Source organism: Atractosteus spatula, chromosome 13, assembly GCF_055471065.1.
Source record: "Atractosteus spatula isolate fAtrSpa1 chromosome 13, fAtrSpa1.hap1, whole genome shotgun sequence".
NCBI classification, from domain to species: Eukaryota; Metazoa; Chordata; class Actinopteri; order Semionotiformes; family Lepisosteidae; genus Atractosteus; species Atractosteus spatula.
Window position 1 is genome coordinate 41,137,950 of NC_142718.1, and position 19,023 is coordinate 41,156,972.

The 19,023-nt window shown below is 41.9% G+C and overlaps 2 protein-coding genes across 2 annotated transcripts in view; both read right to left on the reverse strand.

Moving 5' to 3' along the window:
• Window positions 1–5,227, reverse strand: part of lypd6b (LY6/PLAUR domain containing 6B) — a 31,039-nt gene extending 25,812 nt beyond the window's left edge. Inside the window, exon 1 of the mRNA XM_088930092.1 lies at window positions 5,102–5,227. The gene's annotated coding sequence lies outside the window, so the exon portion shown is untranslated. The remainder of the gene's footprint in view (window positions 1–5,101) is intronic.
• Window positions 5,228–9,042: 3,815 nt separating this feature from the next.
• The window catches only part of kif5c (kinesin family member 5C), a 46,371-nt gene continuing 36,390 nt past the window's right edge, over window positions 9,043–19,023 (reverse strand). The window contains exons 18-26 of the mRNA XM_088930093.1: window positions 18,936–19,012; window positions 18,438–18,547; window positions 18,204–18,305; window positions 17,438–17,498; window positions 16,504–16,575; window positions 15,963–16,067; window positions 14,797–15,013; window positions 14,501–14,620; window positions 9,043–10,161 (exon numbers count right to left, since the gene is read on the reverse strand). Coding sequence (XP_088786219.1) covers window positions 14,508–14,620; window positions 14,797–15,013; window positions 15,963–16,067; window positions 16,504–16,575; window positions 17,438–17,498; window positions 18,204–18,305; window positions 18,438–18,547; window positions 18,936–19,012 — 857 coding nt within the window. The 3' untranslated portion in view covers window positions 9,043–10,161; window positions 14,501–14,507. The remainder of the gene's footprint in view (window positions 10,162–14,500; window positions 14,621–14,796; window positions 15,014–15,962; window positions 16,068–16,503; window positions 16,576–17,437; window positions 17,499–18,203; window positions 18,306–18,437; window positions 18,548–18,935; window positions 19,013–19,023) is intronic.

The window sequence follows — 19,023 nt, forward strand, 5'->3', positions numbered from 1 at the left end:
ATTTCCCATTTCGTTCTACCTGTGCTCTTAATGACTTCACTGAGTCACTTATTAACTTTACTTGTCCTTCTTTGCATACTTGGAATTCCCTGGTAAAGCAGATCGAACAGAAACACCACCGAGTGATCAACTCCAAGCCCACACACACCGTGTCTGATCCTTGGATCACCTTCTACAGCTTCCGCCTGTCAGATTCACTCAGATTAAGAACATGGTACCTCCTGGGCTTCACAAACAGACCCTGCCCCCCAGGGTGCAGATGTGTTAATGGGTTCCCCTTCCTTTTTTATCTGGAAAGGTATTTTTTATTAAAGTGGCTGGCTAGCACCACATGGCAAGAGATACAGTTCTTGAGCAAACCTCTCTCTGCAAGAGCACCTCATAAGATATTTCTGTAAAATGTTCTCAATTTGCATTATGAGTGATTAAAACAAGTGCCACACTTCCATTTATACAGTAAGCTGTCTAGGTGATGCTCCTTTCCAATATATGCAAGAAGGTGTACTGTTTGACATCATATTACAACACTGCAAGACTGAAAGAGACCTTTAGCTTTTTTCAATACTAGGCATACTGTAGCTGGATAAAGACTTGACCCAGGTTCAGGTTCTGATCTAAGCTGCTTAAGTGGAGTTCTAGTGGAACTGCGGATGAGGTCCTCCACCCTCAGTCATTTCCACCGTAGAAAACGTGACTTTCAAGCTCTCGGAAAAGGCACTCTTCAGAAATCAGCAGCACCTCAAATGGAACAAAACGGTCTGTGATCTTTCGGGTCACTCACTCGTTACCTCCGCCAGCGAAGAGCACTGACAGATTGATAACAAGGGCAGAGTCTCACTCTTGGCTGCCCGAGAAAATGAGTGTGGGCCTGCTCTCCGAGACTCACTGATCAAGAGGCCGGAAACAAGGGCCTGCTGTCAGGGGAGTGGCCAGCGCCACCACACCAGCACTGGGGGAAACTCAAGACACACAGTGTCCTGTCACTTGATGATCTCAATAAAGATCTCTTTATTCCACAAACCCCCAGACACTTACGAAACCTTTTCTGGATAAAATGCATATTTCTTTGATTAAGTAGCATGGATTAATTTTAGAAAACCCAATTATAATACAGGTTGAAAATCCTTTATCCGAAATTCCAAAATCCGAAAACCTCCAAAATCCGAAAGTTTTTGGAATGCTGACATGACACGCCACACATGGGAAATTCCACAGTGCCGGATGGCTCCACCACGTACAGCTGTTGTGCGCCGCTTTCACCTCCACATAAAACGCTATGAATGAGTGTAACATGACTAGCGTAATTGTTGCGTTACAAATATAATGCTGAAGTTTTCAGTTTTCATTACATTTACCTGTAATCAAATTCCATGTTTTGTTTTTTTATACCAAAATATTTATGTACTGTAATCTTCTAATCAAAACACGACTTCGTAGGTGGATACTGATAACTCACCGAACTTTCCAGCTCACAGTGATGTCATCGATGACGTACCCTCTCCCTCAAGTTTCTCGGACCTGATGTAGTTGTAATGTCTGGGGATGCATTTATCTTCAAGTTTGTAAGCAGTGATCATCATGTTTTGTTTTGTTTTTTTTTTGTACAGTAAGTACAAAACGTTATTTTTACGTGAGATCTGAATTTCACCTCCATGTATGAGTGTAACTTGACTAGCATCATTACTTGTACATTACTTCAAAAATACAATGCTGACTTTTTTTTTGAAAACTTCAGTTTTCATTTTATTTACCTGTAATCATATTCAATGCTTTGTTTTTATACCTTACATAAAACTTAATACCTGTATAGTAAAAAATAAAATACAAATGGCGTACGTGTACTGTAACCTTTTAATCAAAACATGACATTGTAGGTGGAGACTGATATTTTACCTTTCTGATGGTATTATGTTTAAAAAAATATTTAATGTATATAAATATTTATATACATTAAATGTATATAAAAACTATAAAATGTATATAAAACTACATTCAGGGTATATGTATAAGCTATATTATGAAATGTAAATGGATATCGTGTTTAGACTTGGGTCCCATCCCCAAGCTGTCCCATTTTATAGATGCAAATATGAAAATATTCGGAAATCCGAAAAAATCCGAAATCCGCAACACTTTCGGTCCCAGGAATTTCGGATAAGGGATTCTCAACCTGTAGTACATTTCACTTCTGGAGAACATTTTACTCCAAACTAATATCTATTCACAATATCTGACTCTTATTAAGTAAAACTCTATTTCAATACAAATAGTTTTTTTCTTTCCTCATCTTTGCTGGGTCATCTTGGTTTTCTGTCTTTTCAAGTCGGGAGAATCAAAGTTTCAAAGCACAACCATTTGTTTCACCAGCATTGTTCCTTAGTTAACTTAAAAAGGGAGAGCCCGAAATGCAATCTTTCATGAAGAGTTCAGATATTCTTCAAGACAGCGTGCACAGCTGTTAAGGCACATCATTTAAAATCTGGCAAATTCAGATTCTGGACTGAATACCTCTTATTTTACTAAAGCACGATCACTTATAGCAATAATATATAATTTATAGCAAATGTGGCACTTCTAAGGTCATTTATTGCAGAGGTGCATAAATCTTGGGTCTGGCAACCCATTACCAAGTACTGCTGGAGGTTAACTGCCAGCGCCTTATGTCAAATTCAGATGAGCTGCGTGATTGATCACAATCAATATCAGCAGCCACTAATGATGCCATTAAGCAGTGTCCTCACCTTGCAATTCTTGTGGGAGATAACCATGCTGGACAGGCCGTGCTCCCCCAGTAAACATGTTCACACAGTAAACTGTCCAGACAGCCGCCGTCTTGCGCTCGTCCGTAATATACGCGTGGAAAATCGTCCAAGACGACACATTTTAGTTTTTAGGTTTCGAGCCACACCGTTTAATCTCGGATAACGACAGGGGTTTGTCCGAAAATGTTTAGAATCGTAAACACTTGTTTTTAATGTGTGTGTGTGGGGGGGGATGAACAGAAAAGACCTACTGCCGAATTCCAGAGATATATTTACCAGAGCCAGTTAGTTCAGCTGCGGCGCCGCTCAATCAATGCTGTACTGACAGCGAGTGAGTCCCGGGCTGCCAATCGATCAGCAAACACTGGAGGAGCAGAACGGGCAGTACTCGACTAACCAGGACGAGGCGGCCGGCGAGGAGGCTAAGCCTGATTTGCTGGTCAGTGCTCGACAGTTACAGCACAGGAAAATCTGGAGTGGTTTGACATCTTAGCCAGGCAGATCCGAAAACGTTTTGCTTCGGAAACAAATTTCGGATGTTAAGAGCACGTACCAACATTTGTCCTTTAAATTAAAAGCTTTGCATTTTGTATAACCAGAAAAAAAATGGGACATTTCAGACCTTTTAAATAAATATATATATGCCGGTATTTGCCAGTCTCGTGTAAACTAATTTAACGCTGCACACTTCAAAGCTAAAATATTTTTTTAAAAATTGCGATACAGGATATTAAATTAATTTTGATCAACCAGACCGTACAGTGCAAAACGTTTATTAAAGAACATTTATCAAACGATCTCCTGTTTTGATTCGCTTGTTAAAAATTGTTCTGCGTAGTTGAACCCTGACAAAGCAGGAGTCTGTATCCACAGACTCTCATGACTGTAACGGCTAACCTAAACGGCTTACTTTATAGCCTAACTGAACTGAATTAATTTTTTCTTCAGTAATTATTTTTCGAATAATACGCTAATAAGAATGGTGTGTTTCCCTTCTACTATATAACAAGCATGAAGTATTGAGACTGCTTAAATACTTTACTGGCCCCGAAATTAATGTTCTCATATTACTTGCAGATTGTGAACAGTATTTCACCAGTGAGTCAAGTTCATGTCACCAAAGAGCAAATTCATCTCTACCGTACAGATACTGACACAGACAACTGAAAGAAGCGCCTATTTTTATAGCTGGCAATGCAGACTGACACAATACAACAGAAGTGCTGATTTATTACCAATGTGCTTACAGCCTGCATTAAAAGGAGACCGAACTTAATCCCTAACCAAAAACGATCAGCCCAACACTTCGTGGAAATTGATTCCATTTCCTATCTTAAAAATTCCCTAAAAAGAGTTCTCACACCGGCTGTTCGCAAAGGTAACAGCTCCCTAAAAGCGGTGGAAAATGATTTCTTGTCCCTTCAGCTGTAGTAAAGAGTGAATTTCTTATTCATCAACTGTAGTGAACAGTCCCCCGGAAGTCAGCAGTCGCTTAACATTGGCGTCTCTGACAAACCTCACACAGGGATCCCATCTCTGACGCCTCAACGGCATTAACTGTTTGAACATTAAGCACCGCAGGAACAGAAAATGGGTCCATCACAGCCCTGTTTTTCACACAGGCTTTTAACACACTAGAAATTAATAACTCTTCCCTCTTTCAGGACACATCATGCACCAGCTAATGACAAGCCTCCCGTCTGCGGGGAACCCAGGATCTGACTATTAAGGCGCACACGCTGCAGCTCTGGTCAGAAAGGCCTGTCCCCAGCTCTAGCAGAAAAAATTACATTAAAATGTTAAGCTTAATATATGTATAGGAGCTCGCATTTCGAGCCTCGGGTCGTCTCCTATTCCGCCAGTTCACACAGACTTGTAACACAGGCGTGTAAACAAATGAGCTTCTTATTAAGTGTACGCACTTCTGAATTAGTGGACTATCATTCAGCCCACTCCACATTTTTTTTAATTAAGCTTCTTCCTTAGAGATGTCGTGAGCAAAACACTCTACTACACCGTACTGTATATAGACTGAGCTGCTAAAGTGAAACTTAGACACAAAAATAAACAAAAGTCAAAGAGATGTAACTTATTTATGCTTTTATTTTTGTTTGTTTCAAACCAGTACCATCTGAGGTCGCTGCAAAGAATATTATTGTTTCTTCTGGAAAAAGGCATGATAAAAAAGAAAAACAGAGCCAGGCTTTTTCTAATGGAACAATTATCCCTAGCAGCTCAATTAAGCGCAGTGACATTACACTCGTCCTGAACCGTTCTGCAGCTTTCCGTCAGGAACCCGATGCGATCGATGAAGGGGGAAGTAAGACTGTTTCTCTTACCTTTCAGGGTCCAACACCTCGAAACAGAACAAAGTGTCTGGTTAACCCTCAATATCCGAGCAGGATCTGATCTTGCAAGCCGCCTGCTGCGCTGTCCGCTCCTCGGCGCAGATCCCCGGGCAGTGTGCGGGAAGGTGCAGGGGAGACGGGGGTGAGGCCGAGCGGGGCGGCGCTGGCGGAGAAGGGGAGTAGCTACAGACCTGCTGGCTCAGATGGGAGTCCACACCGAGAGCAAGCTAGCGGGCGCACGGAAGCCTTTTGAAACGGGTAGGACAGCCACAACAAGAGAAAACGAGCAAGACTAACGTGTCTGAATTTTCTTACCTTTTACTCTCTGACAGTGCACGTCTCGCACGGCTGTCGTGGTGTTAAGTGTAGCAGAGTACGCTGCGCACGGTATAAAATATTGAATTTCTGACATCGATTCTCCAGCGTGCACTTCACGTTGTTACACTGCCGAACTTTGGAAGTTGTTACACTAATGTTATTTCCATTGTTCGACTTTATTTTAATTATAACCAGTGCAGACCGCTTGAGTTCTTAATTCCTAATTAATTTTCTATTACTTTTATTTCCTCTTTACAGAATTATAATTTAGTCGACGTTCTAGCTTGCTGGAGACGTGTAAACGGTACATGTGAGGCACTATGTTATGATCCATTATTTGCAGTGAGCATAATCTTTCAGCGGTCAGGATCTGAAAACCCCCAGCTATAGCCAGAATGTCCTGTTGCTCTTCAGTGTGTGTGCAGAAGAGACAGAGAACGATCAACATGCGTATGATGGAGACAGGAAAAATGCGGAGCTGTAAAGTTGAACTTTTACTTTATTAGTACTTTTGACAATTCAAAAGGATTTTTACACCATGCAGTAGTCCACCCATTAACTGAACAGCGTGGCCATAGCTGCGATTGAGATTGAGAGCCATCCACCTGTTAATTATTAAACTCAGCTGTGAAGCAGAACCTTACAGCATCATTTGTCTATAAGGACCAGACCTTGCGCCTGAATAAATAATTGAATTGGCCTTTCCCCCCTCCCATCCTCTGTTTGCAACACACAAGCACACATTTCACAAATGAGAACAGACTAATGTTACAACACGTTGAAATTCGTTTTGAAGAAACATACTACTCTGGACAGAGAAAGAAAGCCTGTACAAGAACAGAATGTGGAATTCAAATCTGTTCTTTAATTCCATCTTTTATCTGCCTGCTGATTACTGGAAAGACCGTGGAAAATTGTTTGTATCTTTACACTTCTATAGTTTGTTTTGTTAGCGTCGTGTTTCTGCCAGAAAAGGCAGAAACACAATGAACTGTAGATTGTTTTTCCCGGCAAATTTCAAAGTAGGAAAACAGAACTCACTTCCAGCACAAAACCTCAGAAACATCATGACAAATCAACATTGCATTGCTGTTACACCATTCCAAGGGACGTTTTAAAAGGACTCCACTTTCCGTTTCTGCCCAAAGATCGGTCATGGCACGAAGAGGAGTGATCGGACACAGAGAGCAGCACAGATCAGATTCGCTGAGAAACCCCCATTGTGTGGAAATTCAGAGTTATGAGAAATGGTTGCCTTAGTTTATTTGTACAAGAAACTATTTCTAAAAAATAAAACCATTTTCATAAAAAAACAAAACACTGCTTCTTCATATAATATAATACATATACATTTTGCACAGATTTTTATTTGACCGTCTCCTTGCCTATTTCGCATGTAAAAAGTTTTTTTTATTTTTAACCGAGTCCTTGAAGCAAGCTCAAAAGTTGCCATTTTAACATTGTCTTTGCAAAATCAAAATTACAGTTTTACAATAATATATTATAGAATCAAAACACCATTTTAATTTTCCAGATGTTTTATGTAAGCATAATGTCATAATAATATGACATAATCATATGGCCCTGAATAATTTGCTTATGTGAAGTTTATTTTTATTGTACACTCTTATGAATCCCTGTAACTAATAGAATTTAGTCTGTCATTGTTATTGTGAATAAGAAAGAACTGTACAGGAAGAAATGAAAATGGGACAGCTTGTGAACATGTAGTAGCTACTGTACGTGGGTCGAACCCAGATTCTCTCTGTAACAGTACAACTAAGGAGCAAAGCTCTTGAAACTCACGAATTGGTCGTTCTGGAGTCAATACCACTCTTGTCCTTCAGTGCATTAAACAACCCTATTAACCCTGACAGACTAGGGCAGTACGACACCCAGGACTGCTAATTTCCAGTTTCCTTTTCTTTGAACGCATGAAACACTGACCATGTAGCAGAGAGGTTCAAAAACCCAATCAAAGATCTGAGGATGGGCAGAGCTGGACAGACCCCATTTCTGCCATGACTGGCTTGCGCACAGAGGGGACAGGAGCACACTGGAGCCCGCAGCACAAGGCCAGGCCTGCTGGGCACGCTCTGTGGGAGACAGGCCCCCTCCGTAGCCCGTCAAGGAAAGAAACACAGCTCTGTGCAAAGCATGGCAGGACGTTCCAGCTCTTTCGCCTGGCTATTTCAATCTGTGCAGGAGCACTGAACCAAAACGGCATCACCGAAGATAGTCTTAAGTGTTGCTGGATCAGCCTGTGCCTATTGGAAAGGTCGGCACATTACATGACAAATTGCTATCCAAAATGCAGTTTGTCACACAGACTGAAACATGCCAGTTTCTTTCTGCAGCTCAAGGGTTTCCAAGTAACTACTGTCTAAGTGACAAAAAACCCTCCTTTCAGCTCAGTGCTTGATGGACTGAATGGCTGATCAGCATCATAGCACAAAAGACAATTTGGATCTATACTCTGTAACTATCAGGAAGGCTGTGAATAGTGACTTGGTTCAGTGGAGACTACATCTTGGTTCCTCTGGTATTAAAACAAAACATATTTTCTTCTGCCATTTTTCTAGTGCCCTACACAGTCTCAAAATTTTAAATCCTATATCTCCAGTAAAAGAATGCATTAAGTGGAAGAGGATTTATTTTTGATTGAGACTGAGAGCCTTTTTTTCCTCCTCTAAAGACCTGAGTACCAGTCAAGCGGTCGGGTGTTTGCGGTTTTAGGCTCTGAGGATTATCTGTTCATACCAAGATCCCGGCTCACATTTTTCAGTTTAAGTGTCCGGCTGGGTGTGTTTTTCTGAACGATGAAAGATGGAATGGCCAAACACAAAGAGCCTTTAATCCCTAAAAGGAATGGTTTCTCAATGGCAGGGCTGACAGCATCCTAAATTATCACTACGTGGGCTTCTGTCCTTTCTCTGCAGTACTTCTGCAAAACACTTAAGTCACCTCCTTAAACCTCTAGACACATCTAGATGCGCTGACCCCCACACCAGGTATTTAAAAAGATATTCTCTAATGATCAAGCACTCCAGAGTTATGCTGGAGTTCTTCCGCACCTGCAAGATCACAAATCCACTGTTTTATTTTTAGCAATCCCTTGCTATACCAGTCTTGAACAATCCATCCCAGAGTCCTTATAATCATGCAAAAGAAATATACATACTGTACAATTCTAATTCAAACATAAATTTACAGACGGTAGCAACATATCCCCCAAAACAGAACAAACAACAGGTTGAACCTTGTTAAAGTTTAGTGTGGTAAATCTGACTTACGTTTGTGGTTTGCCATGGCATTACCATGACTAAACTTCACTATAACTCTGCTTTGCTGTGTGATCCGTGCTTTGGACCAAGGTTTCCTGAACCTGTCCGTGCTTGTCCACATGGTCTTTTACCATGGTACTGTATACCACAGTAAATGTTCCCAGACTGATGTAATTATACTCTTCTGTATCTTTAAAAACATTACACTCAACCTTAAAATCAATACAGTGAAAGTGATCTATGCTTCTCTCTAGCAATGAGGCAAAAGGGATTTTTAAACAAAAAGTACAACATTAAGGTCTTTAAAGAAAAATAATTTGAAAGCAAACATAAAAAAATATGACATCTTTATTAAATATAACAAAAGACAAATACTGTATATGCAGATTATGTATTTTTTTTAAAAAAAGAGGTTACTGAAGAACAGTTTTTTTGTAAGATAAGTGATGGCCCCAATGATGGTAATCTCTCCCTCTCTACTCTTCCTTGCTTGTTTTTGTTGTTCTCAAATGTATTTACGTCTAAAAAAGCTGCTTAAATAATAATCATCTTTATTTTATATGGTGCCTTTCCTGACATAATCTCAAGGCACTTTACCATAAAACAAAGCGAAAGCAAAAATATCAGAAACATGTGAATGTACAATTTAATACAAAAAATTAAAACGAGGATAAAATATAAACTATAAAATTTTAAAAAAAGGTTTACAAGAGTTTAAAGGATTTGAAAGTGCTGCCTGACTTGCAAGCTGGAATATGGGCTGGGGAATCTTCCAGCCTCCTGGCAATAAAACAGAGAGCCAGTCTAACCCTCTAATCTTGATTTAAGGACATAAAGACACTGTTTACTGTTTGTTTCTTAATGCCAAGCTTTTGTAACCAGTTCCCTACTTAGGTATGAAAGAATCCAACTCCTTTTAAGTGAGTTTGCAAACAGGCGCTTATGACCAATAAAACCCTTTTAATATTTAACAAGAAATCAAACAGAACGGAGTAGTTCCCAGTCCAGTTTAATGTATGTTTTTACCTTTGCAAACTTGAGTCACACCCTGATAAGCAGCAGCATTACTAGACACACTTACCCAATCAGACCAAACACATGAAAATCACCCGTTTAATATACTGTACAAGAGAGACTTAAAAGACACCAACCTGCCTAATGATATAAGGAGCTTTCTTCATTTCCTGCTTTCTGATAAAGTTAGACAAGAAAAAACACTTTTTCAGGAACACCAGGCTGAACTGATCTTTTCATGAGGGGCTACAACCTACAGTTTCAGCAATGTCAGATGGCTCATTGAGATTGCGGAGAGGGAATGCAGTTTCTGTAGACACTGTGAAGACTTGCCGACAGTCTGGGGTAGGCTCTGGAGGAAGGACAGCAGACTCTGAAGCAAGGAATGTGATCTGATGAGAAGGTGTTTCTGTGCGTGCGTTTTCAAGATTCTATCTGCAAAAGAAAAAAGAAAAGATTCCGCACTGTACTGAGCTCGTCTCCGCCCATCGGTCATGAGCAAGGCGAGGCCCGCCCTGGAAACCGAGGGCACGAGGAGGGTCTTGGCGCTCACGGGTGCTCTCCCCATCGCGGGAAGAGAAAGACACGATGGCAGGCGGGCAACCCAGCCTCAACCGCGGCTCTATGAGAAGAGGAGACAAACCATCTCCCGGAGAAAACTCCTGCAAGTCCAGGGAGAACAAGGTCCAGGAAAAATCCTCTGGAGGCCGTATCTCTGGTCTGCTGGCCTCTCCCTGCGCTCAGATCTTTATCTCCCTGTCTGGAAAAGACAGAAGGCCTCATTCCCCCACTACCAGGACTTTCACTGCTGGAGTGTATTCTACTGACAAACTCTCACAGGCAGCGATCTTTATTTGTAGGAATTGTGCAGACACAAGCTGAGTTAGGATATTAAATGCTTTAAGACATGTTCAGGTCAACCAAAGCCTAAGCTTGACTGATAAACGTTAAAATCCTGATCTTGGGGGGGGCTTTCAATACACTGACTGCTTTTTTCAGTGGACTGTAATACAACACCATTTCCCCTCCCATGCACACTGATCAATTCAATTTTCCAACAGTCTTTGGGAACGTTAACTCTTCTTAGTGTTGACCAGAAACAGATAGTGGAGTGAAGAGCTGGAGCACAGACAACAATGAAGATAATCTTTGTCACCTCTTACGATATTACAACAGGTAAGAAAGGCAGGTGGAATAAATCTCACTTTGTTCACTCTCAGGATACAATCCCTCGGCAAACAAGACCTCCCATTCATGAAGTACTACGATAAACCTAGCTGCTGTCCCTTAACCTTTGCTCAGCCTGCCATACTCCCAGGCAGACAGGAAGAGACACAGGCAGTAAGGATCACCTCTCAGTAAGAGCTTTGTTTGGAAGCCATAAAACACAAAAGAAGGTTTTTCACATCGTGATGCGGGAAGAGAAAGAAACAGGACGTTGTCCTCTTTATCCTTATGCTTATTATCCTCTTGCGTCTTTACTCTCTAAAGCCGATTTCAAAGAAAAAAGAGCTTACCAGGAAAAACAATTAGATTTCGAAATTTGGAAATTGAATGGCATCACTGAGAAAATGCATCCAGGAGCAGGGTAGAAAACAGATGGATGGTTTTTGAAGTGTGTGATATCAGTTCGTTCAGTAAGGAGGCAGTAATTAGGAGCAGCTTCTGTTTTTTCATTTAAGACGAATGTGTGAGAAAACAGCCACACCACTGACACTTAACTCCTTCGGATGAGACGTAAAACCGAGGTCCTGCCTCTCTGTGGTCATTAAAAATCCCAGGGCGTTTCTCGAAAAGAGTAGGGGTGTAGCCCCGGCGACCTGGCCAAATTTCCCATTGGCTCTTACCCATCATGGACTCCTAATAATCCCCATTTATGAGTTGGCTTCATTACTCTGCTCTCCTCCCCACTGAGAGCTGATGTGTGGTGAGCGTTCTGGTGCACTATGGCTGTCGTCGCATCATCCAGGTGGATGCTGCACATTGGTGGTGGTGGAGAGGAGTCCCCATTACCTGAAAAGCGCTTTGAGTGGAGTGTCCAGAAAAGCGCTATATAAGTGTAAGCAATTATTATTATTATTATTATTAAGTCATATTTGAATTTGTATTGTACAATTCCATTAGTGAACAGATAATGACAAAAGGTTTATCAGAAAATTGCCCATTTTATATTATCTCAAAGGTTTGTGGAGAAGGTCAGTGTTGTAAGGGGAAATTGTACAAGGATTAAACGCTACGTGTTCTCCACTTAATTCAGAACAGAGAAGAAAACGAGTGTGGTAGATGAGGGTGGAGACTCGACCTGGCGCTCGGAGCTGCTGTTATAGTTCTCAAGTCCTGGGGTACCTACTGTGAGGTGTTCACATGTTCCCATAGGCAAAAGAAGACTGTGGGAGGAAACTGGCGGACCTGGTGATTATCGGAACGGATTTACAGAGACGTCGGCATAACCTAGTCAAAAGATATGCTGCCGCTTCTATCATTTTTGTGTAATTTTCCCCTCGGCTTTCTGATTGACTGGCATATCCTGCCTTTTGCCCATGGTCTGCAAGAAGACCTCCAGGTCACTGTATGGGATTAAAGGAGAGAACTGCAACGCTATTTTTATATTTCGGGGCTAAAGAGAGTCTGCATTGATGAGTGCATTTCAAACCACAATACAAGTGAAATGTACACACTAACTTGTGAAACCTCAAATTTACATAATAAAATAGACTAAATTTCCAGGTATGTATAGCGCCATATTGCTGCCATTGTCTGTGATTCAGAACGAGACAACAAAACTTCCGGTGAGGTGAACCAGCCTTATTACATTGTAAACAAGCAGGCTTGTGAATACACCTCTTTACGTCCAATAGAAATATTGCTTTTCACTCCGAGATGGTTTTGCCAATAAATGCAACTTATTTGTTAACTCTGCATGCAGATCGTGTTGGAAACTTTCTGAGGTGAAATATCTGCTGCACGACCTGTACTTATTCACTTGTACATTGCATTACATGAGTCATTACAGCGACTAGTGAGCAGGAAGGGCTGCTTCACATCGCAGTTTGTGGGACTATCTAGGCAACGGCGACTATCCAGCACTTTCACAAAGTCCTCAATTTTGTGTTCAGTTCAAAATTTGTGAATTTGTTCTATACCGTCGGTGAACTTAGTTTGTTTCTGAGATTTAATAACCGGTCTGAGACCCTGGGTCTGCAGCTCTCCTTTAAGTGCTTTTTGACACCGGATGGATGAAAGTGTGGTATATCAAAGATCTGCTGCCCCCATGTGGAGACTTGTAGAAATAAAAGGGCTTGGTGCCCTATTTCTGGTCTCCTCTGATCCATACTCTTCAATTGCCTTTCTCAGTTACTTCCCTTCCAAATCAGCCAGCACCCAACTTTTCAACAACAGTCTGTGTCTGTATCTCACTGGCAGGTACGTTTAAATAAACAAAGGTGAAATGTATACTTTAGACAGAAACGGGGTGTTTTGAAACTCTGTTTTAATAACAGACCTTCAGTTTTCATTTTTCAACGAACACAAAACCTAACTGAAAGGTTACAGGTGAGAGGGCCGGGGTTAAGGTTAGAGCTGTTCAGCCCATCTTGTTTGTTTGGCTGCTAATAGCTCAACGATTAGAAGATGTCACTGAGCCGTTTCTTGAAGAATGGGAGTGAATGTGTTTTTCTTTTCAACACACATTCCACACAGCGCCTCAGATGGAGAGTCTGGAGCCAGTTTGTTGACAGACGGGGCTGCCCCCCACCTGTAATTCCTGTCTGTGCAGGGCTGCCTCGCACCTCACATATCAGTTTCTAATGGGCTGTAATGAGTCAGCACCACAGAGTATCCTTATCAACAGCTAGACAGCAGCATGGGATCATTACACAACAGCACAGTGCCCTGCATGCCTGACAAATCTCCCCGAGTCTTTAAACACAGCCTCTGTCAGAAAAAGCCGACCCATCGACAAGCCTGCAGGACAATCTGTTAATTTGTCACTAATTCCTAGCAGAAGACAGACACTCCTCAAACACGTGCTGCTGAAACAGCCCCAGGTGTGCATACTGTACATGCACACAACACACTTTCTATTAATATGTTTCCACTGAAACTCCACGAAGAAATAGTTTCTAAGATCCATGAAATAAATTATACGGCCTATCAGAGCTGTAGAGTAGGACATGTGTTTGAGACAATTTGAATTCTGTGATATATCAATTTAGAAAGGTCCTGTGAACTGAGTCCACTGTACGTCTTCTTATATTATACAGAATACATCTACGGAGTGTGACTGACCTGTTCTAAAGCAGACACTGCTGTGCTGCACAAAGTCTTTTAAAATATAAATTATTCAGATAAATGGAAAACAAGAAACAAACATACTACAACGCAATATCAAAATGGATTAACTTGATTATTACCTTTCACATTGTTTTAAAATAATTGAAACACAAAAAAACTAGCTGAGCAATTCATCTTTGGGGTTTCAAGGCAAGGACCCACACAGACCGCAGGGTGAGCACCCCCTGCTGGCCCCACTAACACCTCTTCCAGCAGCAGCCTTGGTTTTTCCCAGGCAGTGTCTCATCCAGGTACTGACCAGGCTCACACCTGCTGAGCTTCACATTCTACCCTGAAATCTCCTCAAATGTTTACTCATACTTCCCTCAAAACTTTTTACTGCTGCCAATTGGAAGATGGAAGTTTCAGCGGAGCAGTGATTAGTGCAGACCCCTCTCCGGCGAGCCCCAGGGGTGGCGGCGGCTCTGCGCTGCCTACTCACTCTGTCTCTACTTGTTGTGGTGGTGGTAGCTGGCGCCCGATGACCCCCCTCCACCTCCTCGGAGGGCGTGGGCAGCTGTGGGCGAGGAGGCTGGGTGATGTCCTGGGCGTATGGGCTTGGCTGTGGGAAAGAAAACAGACACCGTCACATGCAGCCCACGTGAGGGCGCCACCCCTGCTGGCCGAGCCACGGACCGCTCCACTCCGAGCAGAGCTGAGGCTCATCCTGACAATTCTCGGAGCTTCACCTCCGCAGCTGCGCATCAGTGTGAGAAAGGGTTCAGCAGGCGGCCTCACCGATCTGCGCGGAGTGGCCCCTCCGGGCCATGTTCTTGGCCCTCACGGCCTCCTTGATGCGGTCCACCTCCTGCTGGTAGCGCTTGCGGTCCCTCATGGCGTTCTCCTTGGCCTCCTTCAGTGCAGTCTCCAGGGCCTTGACTCTCTCAGCTGTAGCTCGCAGACGTTTCTCCAGCTTGGGAAGCTCACAGCGCAGGTCTGCATTGTCACGAACCAGCTGCACGGAGGAAGGAGAGGGCACAGCGGGGTCTCACACCGTGGGTACAGACGTGTGTGAAGTAAACCCGGGCGTCAGCCACTCTTAACACCACTGCTTCGCCCAGGAGTCTGGCTTGTGTGCCAGCATTGCGCTGTAAGTAAGCCGGTTCACCCAAACTTACAGGTTGTGGGTCCAGACACTGCTGTTGTACCCTTGAGAGTAAAATTATTCAGCTGCTTAGTTATTTCCTTGTTTAAACTACTACAACTAGAAAAACAGTAACTGTAGCTGAACTGCCTTTCTTCATACATAGGAACACTGATCTGTTCCAGTATGTATACTTTCATGCATGTTTAAAGGTAGGTTGCGCTTTTCATTTTACACAAGATGTTAAGTTGTGTTTATTAGCAAGGCTGTAGTTAAGTGATTCTATATATTTTTAAATAAAGTTCTTTGGAAGAAGAGAAAACCCACTTTGATGCAGAGGAATGAGCCTGTGCAATTCAATTCAAAATACTTTATTCAAACACAAGGCAATTTAGCACAGTCTATCATACTATGTATACAACCGAAAACCTGTATGACTTAAAAGTTAAATTGTAACTACCTTAATAAACATTCATGAATGACAAAAAGTCTTCACTGAGCACCTGAATTAAGAAACCCTTCATGTGTAAAAACTGTACATGCCAATTACAAGAATGAATAAAATATTTTTAAAAAGTCCTACTGTTGGAAAAATGTTATGTTTTGCATCTAAGCGTATCATATTTGCATGTTTCTAATGTGTTAATAATTATTCAAGATGAATGTATTCCTCATGCATCATTTTATACCATTCATATAATCTCGTGGTTGTTGCAATGGGCTATATGAGCCCTTTTCCTGAATAGTAACCTGACTTTGAAATAAGCCAGCCCCCACAAAAACCTTTTTGGGAGAACAGGCTGCACTTGTGCTCTCATACCTGTTTGTGAACCTTTGTAAGCTGCTCCAGGTTGTTCTCAAGAAAGGATATCTTCTGTTTCTGTGCAGCACTCCCTGCTCCATCATCGCAGTCCAGTTCAGCACTCTGTGAGAAGGAAGATCGCTGTTCACACGGGACAAGGCTCACCGAGGCAAGCAAGAGAAAACCCTGAGTGCCCACAGGCACAGAACTATACAGAACTGTACAGCTCAAGGACGCCGATATCCACACTGTCTGAGAAAATACGGGGCAGAACTATTGCGTAATCAAAATTAGAATAATTTTAACTTTATATAGGAATTTTCAAATGAACAAATTCTATCACATCATATAATGAGTTTTCAGCTTATTTTTAGCCTTTTTGTGTTATCAGATGAACAGAGAGGTCAAAACTACAGAGAGGAATCCCTGCCTTGAGTCTGTAACATTTAATTAGGGCAATTACCAAAATGCCTGCAGAAATACACATGACGGGACATTAGCCAACACACTGACAGCAAGAGTTATTACTTTCCCTGGTTAAAAAAAAATGAAAACATACTTTCTTGACACGGGTTGTGAGGTCTTGAACAAAAAGTTTTCGAAGGTTGTGGAGTGTCTGGAGCTCTCGGGCCTGTAAAACAAACACAGGAGTTTGAAGATCATCATTTCAGAAAATGGGTACATCCCTCAAACACTAAGGAAAATGAATCATACCAACAAAAACAATGATAACAAAGACCTTAGGGGTACTGAAATTTTCCTGTTGGAAGAGAGGAAATTAAGCTATTGTGCTTTGCTTGCAGTAGATCTAACATTTCCTTAAATCTTTAGAGTTAGTGATGTTCACTCTTTCTTTTGAGGAGTTCTGTGTTAGTTTATGTACTATTTCATTGTATATACAGAGTGTCCTTGAGATTTGCGTTAAACCTTGCCATTAAATGCCAGCTAATCGGTACCCATCCTACACAATTATACAGCAGATTTATACAAATGAAGAAATTAGATTAAAAAAACATTGATTGGTGGCAGAAAACCTGCAGAGCTGGTATAGCATTCAAAATTAGTTCTCAACCAAAGGTAGAGTCTAAAAAAAAAACTTTAAACTTCCTAAGAATAATTTCCAATTTCCTCATAAAAACCACACAGATATTGCAAGATTTTAAACCCAATAGCGTTCTATTACATAAATATTCCAAATTCACTATGCCTATTTTTCCCAGGAGTCAATAAATACTGGTCAAGTACAAACTCGAAAGTTTCAGTCCTTAAAAGACCCTGCTGGTATCTGCCCAGTCTGGTCCAGGCCAGGCCTGGAGGGCTGACACAATACTGACGCACTCAATTATGTTATCTAAAGGGAGCTCTGTTCAAGGCTCTGTAGGGTAAAGTAAGAGCCCTACCTCACACTGGCAACAACATCAGCCCTAACGAGTTATTTTAAAACACAAGACACTCCACAGGTTTTCCTCATACTGTACGTCAGGCTTTCTTACCACTGTTTCCTCCAGACCCTTGAGGTCCTGCTTTGCTTGCTCTCGTTTTTCATTGAGGATGCTGAATAAAAGAAAAACAGCAACAGGAGCTGTAATAAAAACTGAGTGTCTCTTAGCAGTTATATTTCTTCCAGTTTTCATTTTTTAAACCGCTGATTTGATACCTCATTTTATCCTTTTATTTCTTTCTCTCAACGGGGAATTACCGCCTGAAATCCCAGATGTGCTTCTCACTTTGTCACAGGGAGGATAAGCTTCTTTCCTCAATAACACATCTCTGGTGCCATCTGCCTTTTTTGCACACTGTGAGCCCAGCAGAGTTGGCACCAGGTAAAGGGTGCAGCTCTCACTGACAACCCAAAGCTTACAAAGCCCATGGGGTCTCACATGTAGGGGTCACAACCTGGGACAGTACCCACTGGGGTCACAGCCAGCGAGTACTTGGCCAGGCTCCAGTCACTGACGTCAGCAGTACAGGTCTTGCTGCATTTCATGGTTTACATTCATGTTATGGTATCCTGTTTCCTGCACTTGCACATGTCTTGTCTCCAACTGCTCCTTATCTAACTAAACTCAATTCCTGAGGTACAGGCTAAAATGAATCTGAGTTTAAGAAGCTCAGAGCATGCATAGTCACTCACACTGAATTTGCAGAGTTTAATAAGCCTGATCTTCTAGAGTGGTTTCCCAAGGCTACAGCTACACACAGGCAACAAGGGTCGAGCTGGTCCAGTGACAACAAGAAGAGATTTGTGTAAAAACCTACATCAGCTTCTGCAGCTTCGTGTCCTTCTCCTGCTCTTCCTCCTTGAGCTTCTCGCAGTCCGAGAGCAGTTTGTTATGCTCCAGCTGCAGCTTCTGGTTCAAGCTAAATTGTCAAACAACAGGTGTCACAAAGGAGGAGAAACCTCAAGTTCGATATTATCTGTACAAATGAGCAAACACCAGGAGTGGTGCAAACAGCACAGCCATGCGCCTCAGGGCCCTGGAGTCTCCTTACTCTTTCAGCTCGTCAATCATTTTCTGTTTCTCCTCGATTTCGTCCCGCAGCCTGGAAAGCTGTTTCTGGTGAGTTTCTCTGTGGCTCTCCATCTGCTGCTCCAGAGTGTTCTGCACATAGAGAAACGGCTCAGATTCAGTTAAGAGTGTGTCTGGTCCACACACAGTTTCTGCCTTCAACAGGCTGTCCAAAGACACCACCATTCATATTGAGAAGTCACCTCTTGAACGAATAAAACCACCCTCTTCAAATATATTGTTTTTAACACTCCTCATGGTTGTGTACAAGTAGTTTGTTTTAAACCAGCAACACATACGATTCAAATTTAACCTCAATATCAAACAGTACTTAAAAGTAGCAGTCAATGTGCTCCAAATTTATATTCATTACATGTCATTTGCATAAGAACTGTCTGACTATTTTAAAAGCAAAAAGGTAAACTTATATTTAGTTTCACTTTCCGCGGAACACGGAATGAAATTTATAATACAACAATACCTTCATCTCCTCTGCATCCTGCAGCATGCTCATGTGTTTCTTCTCTTTGTCCATCACCGAGACTTCATGCATTTTCTCTGAAAAAATA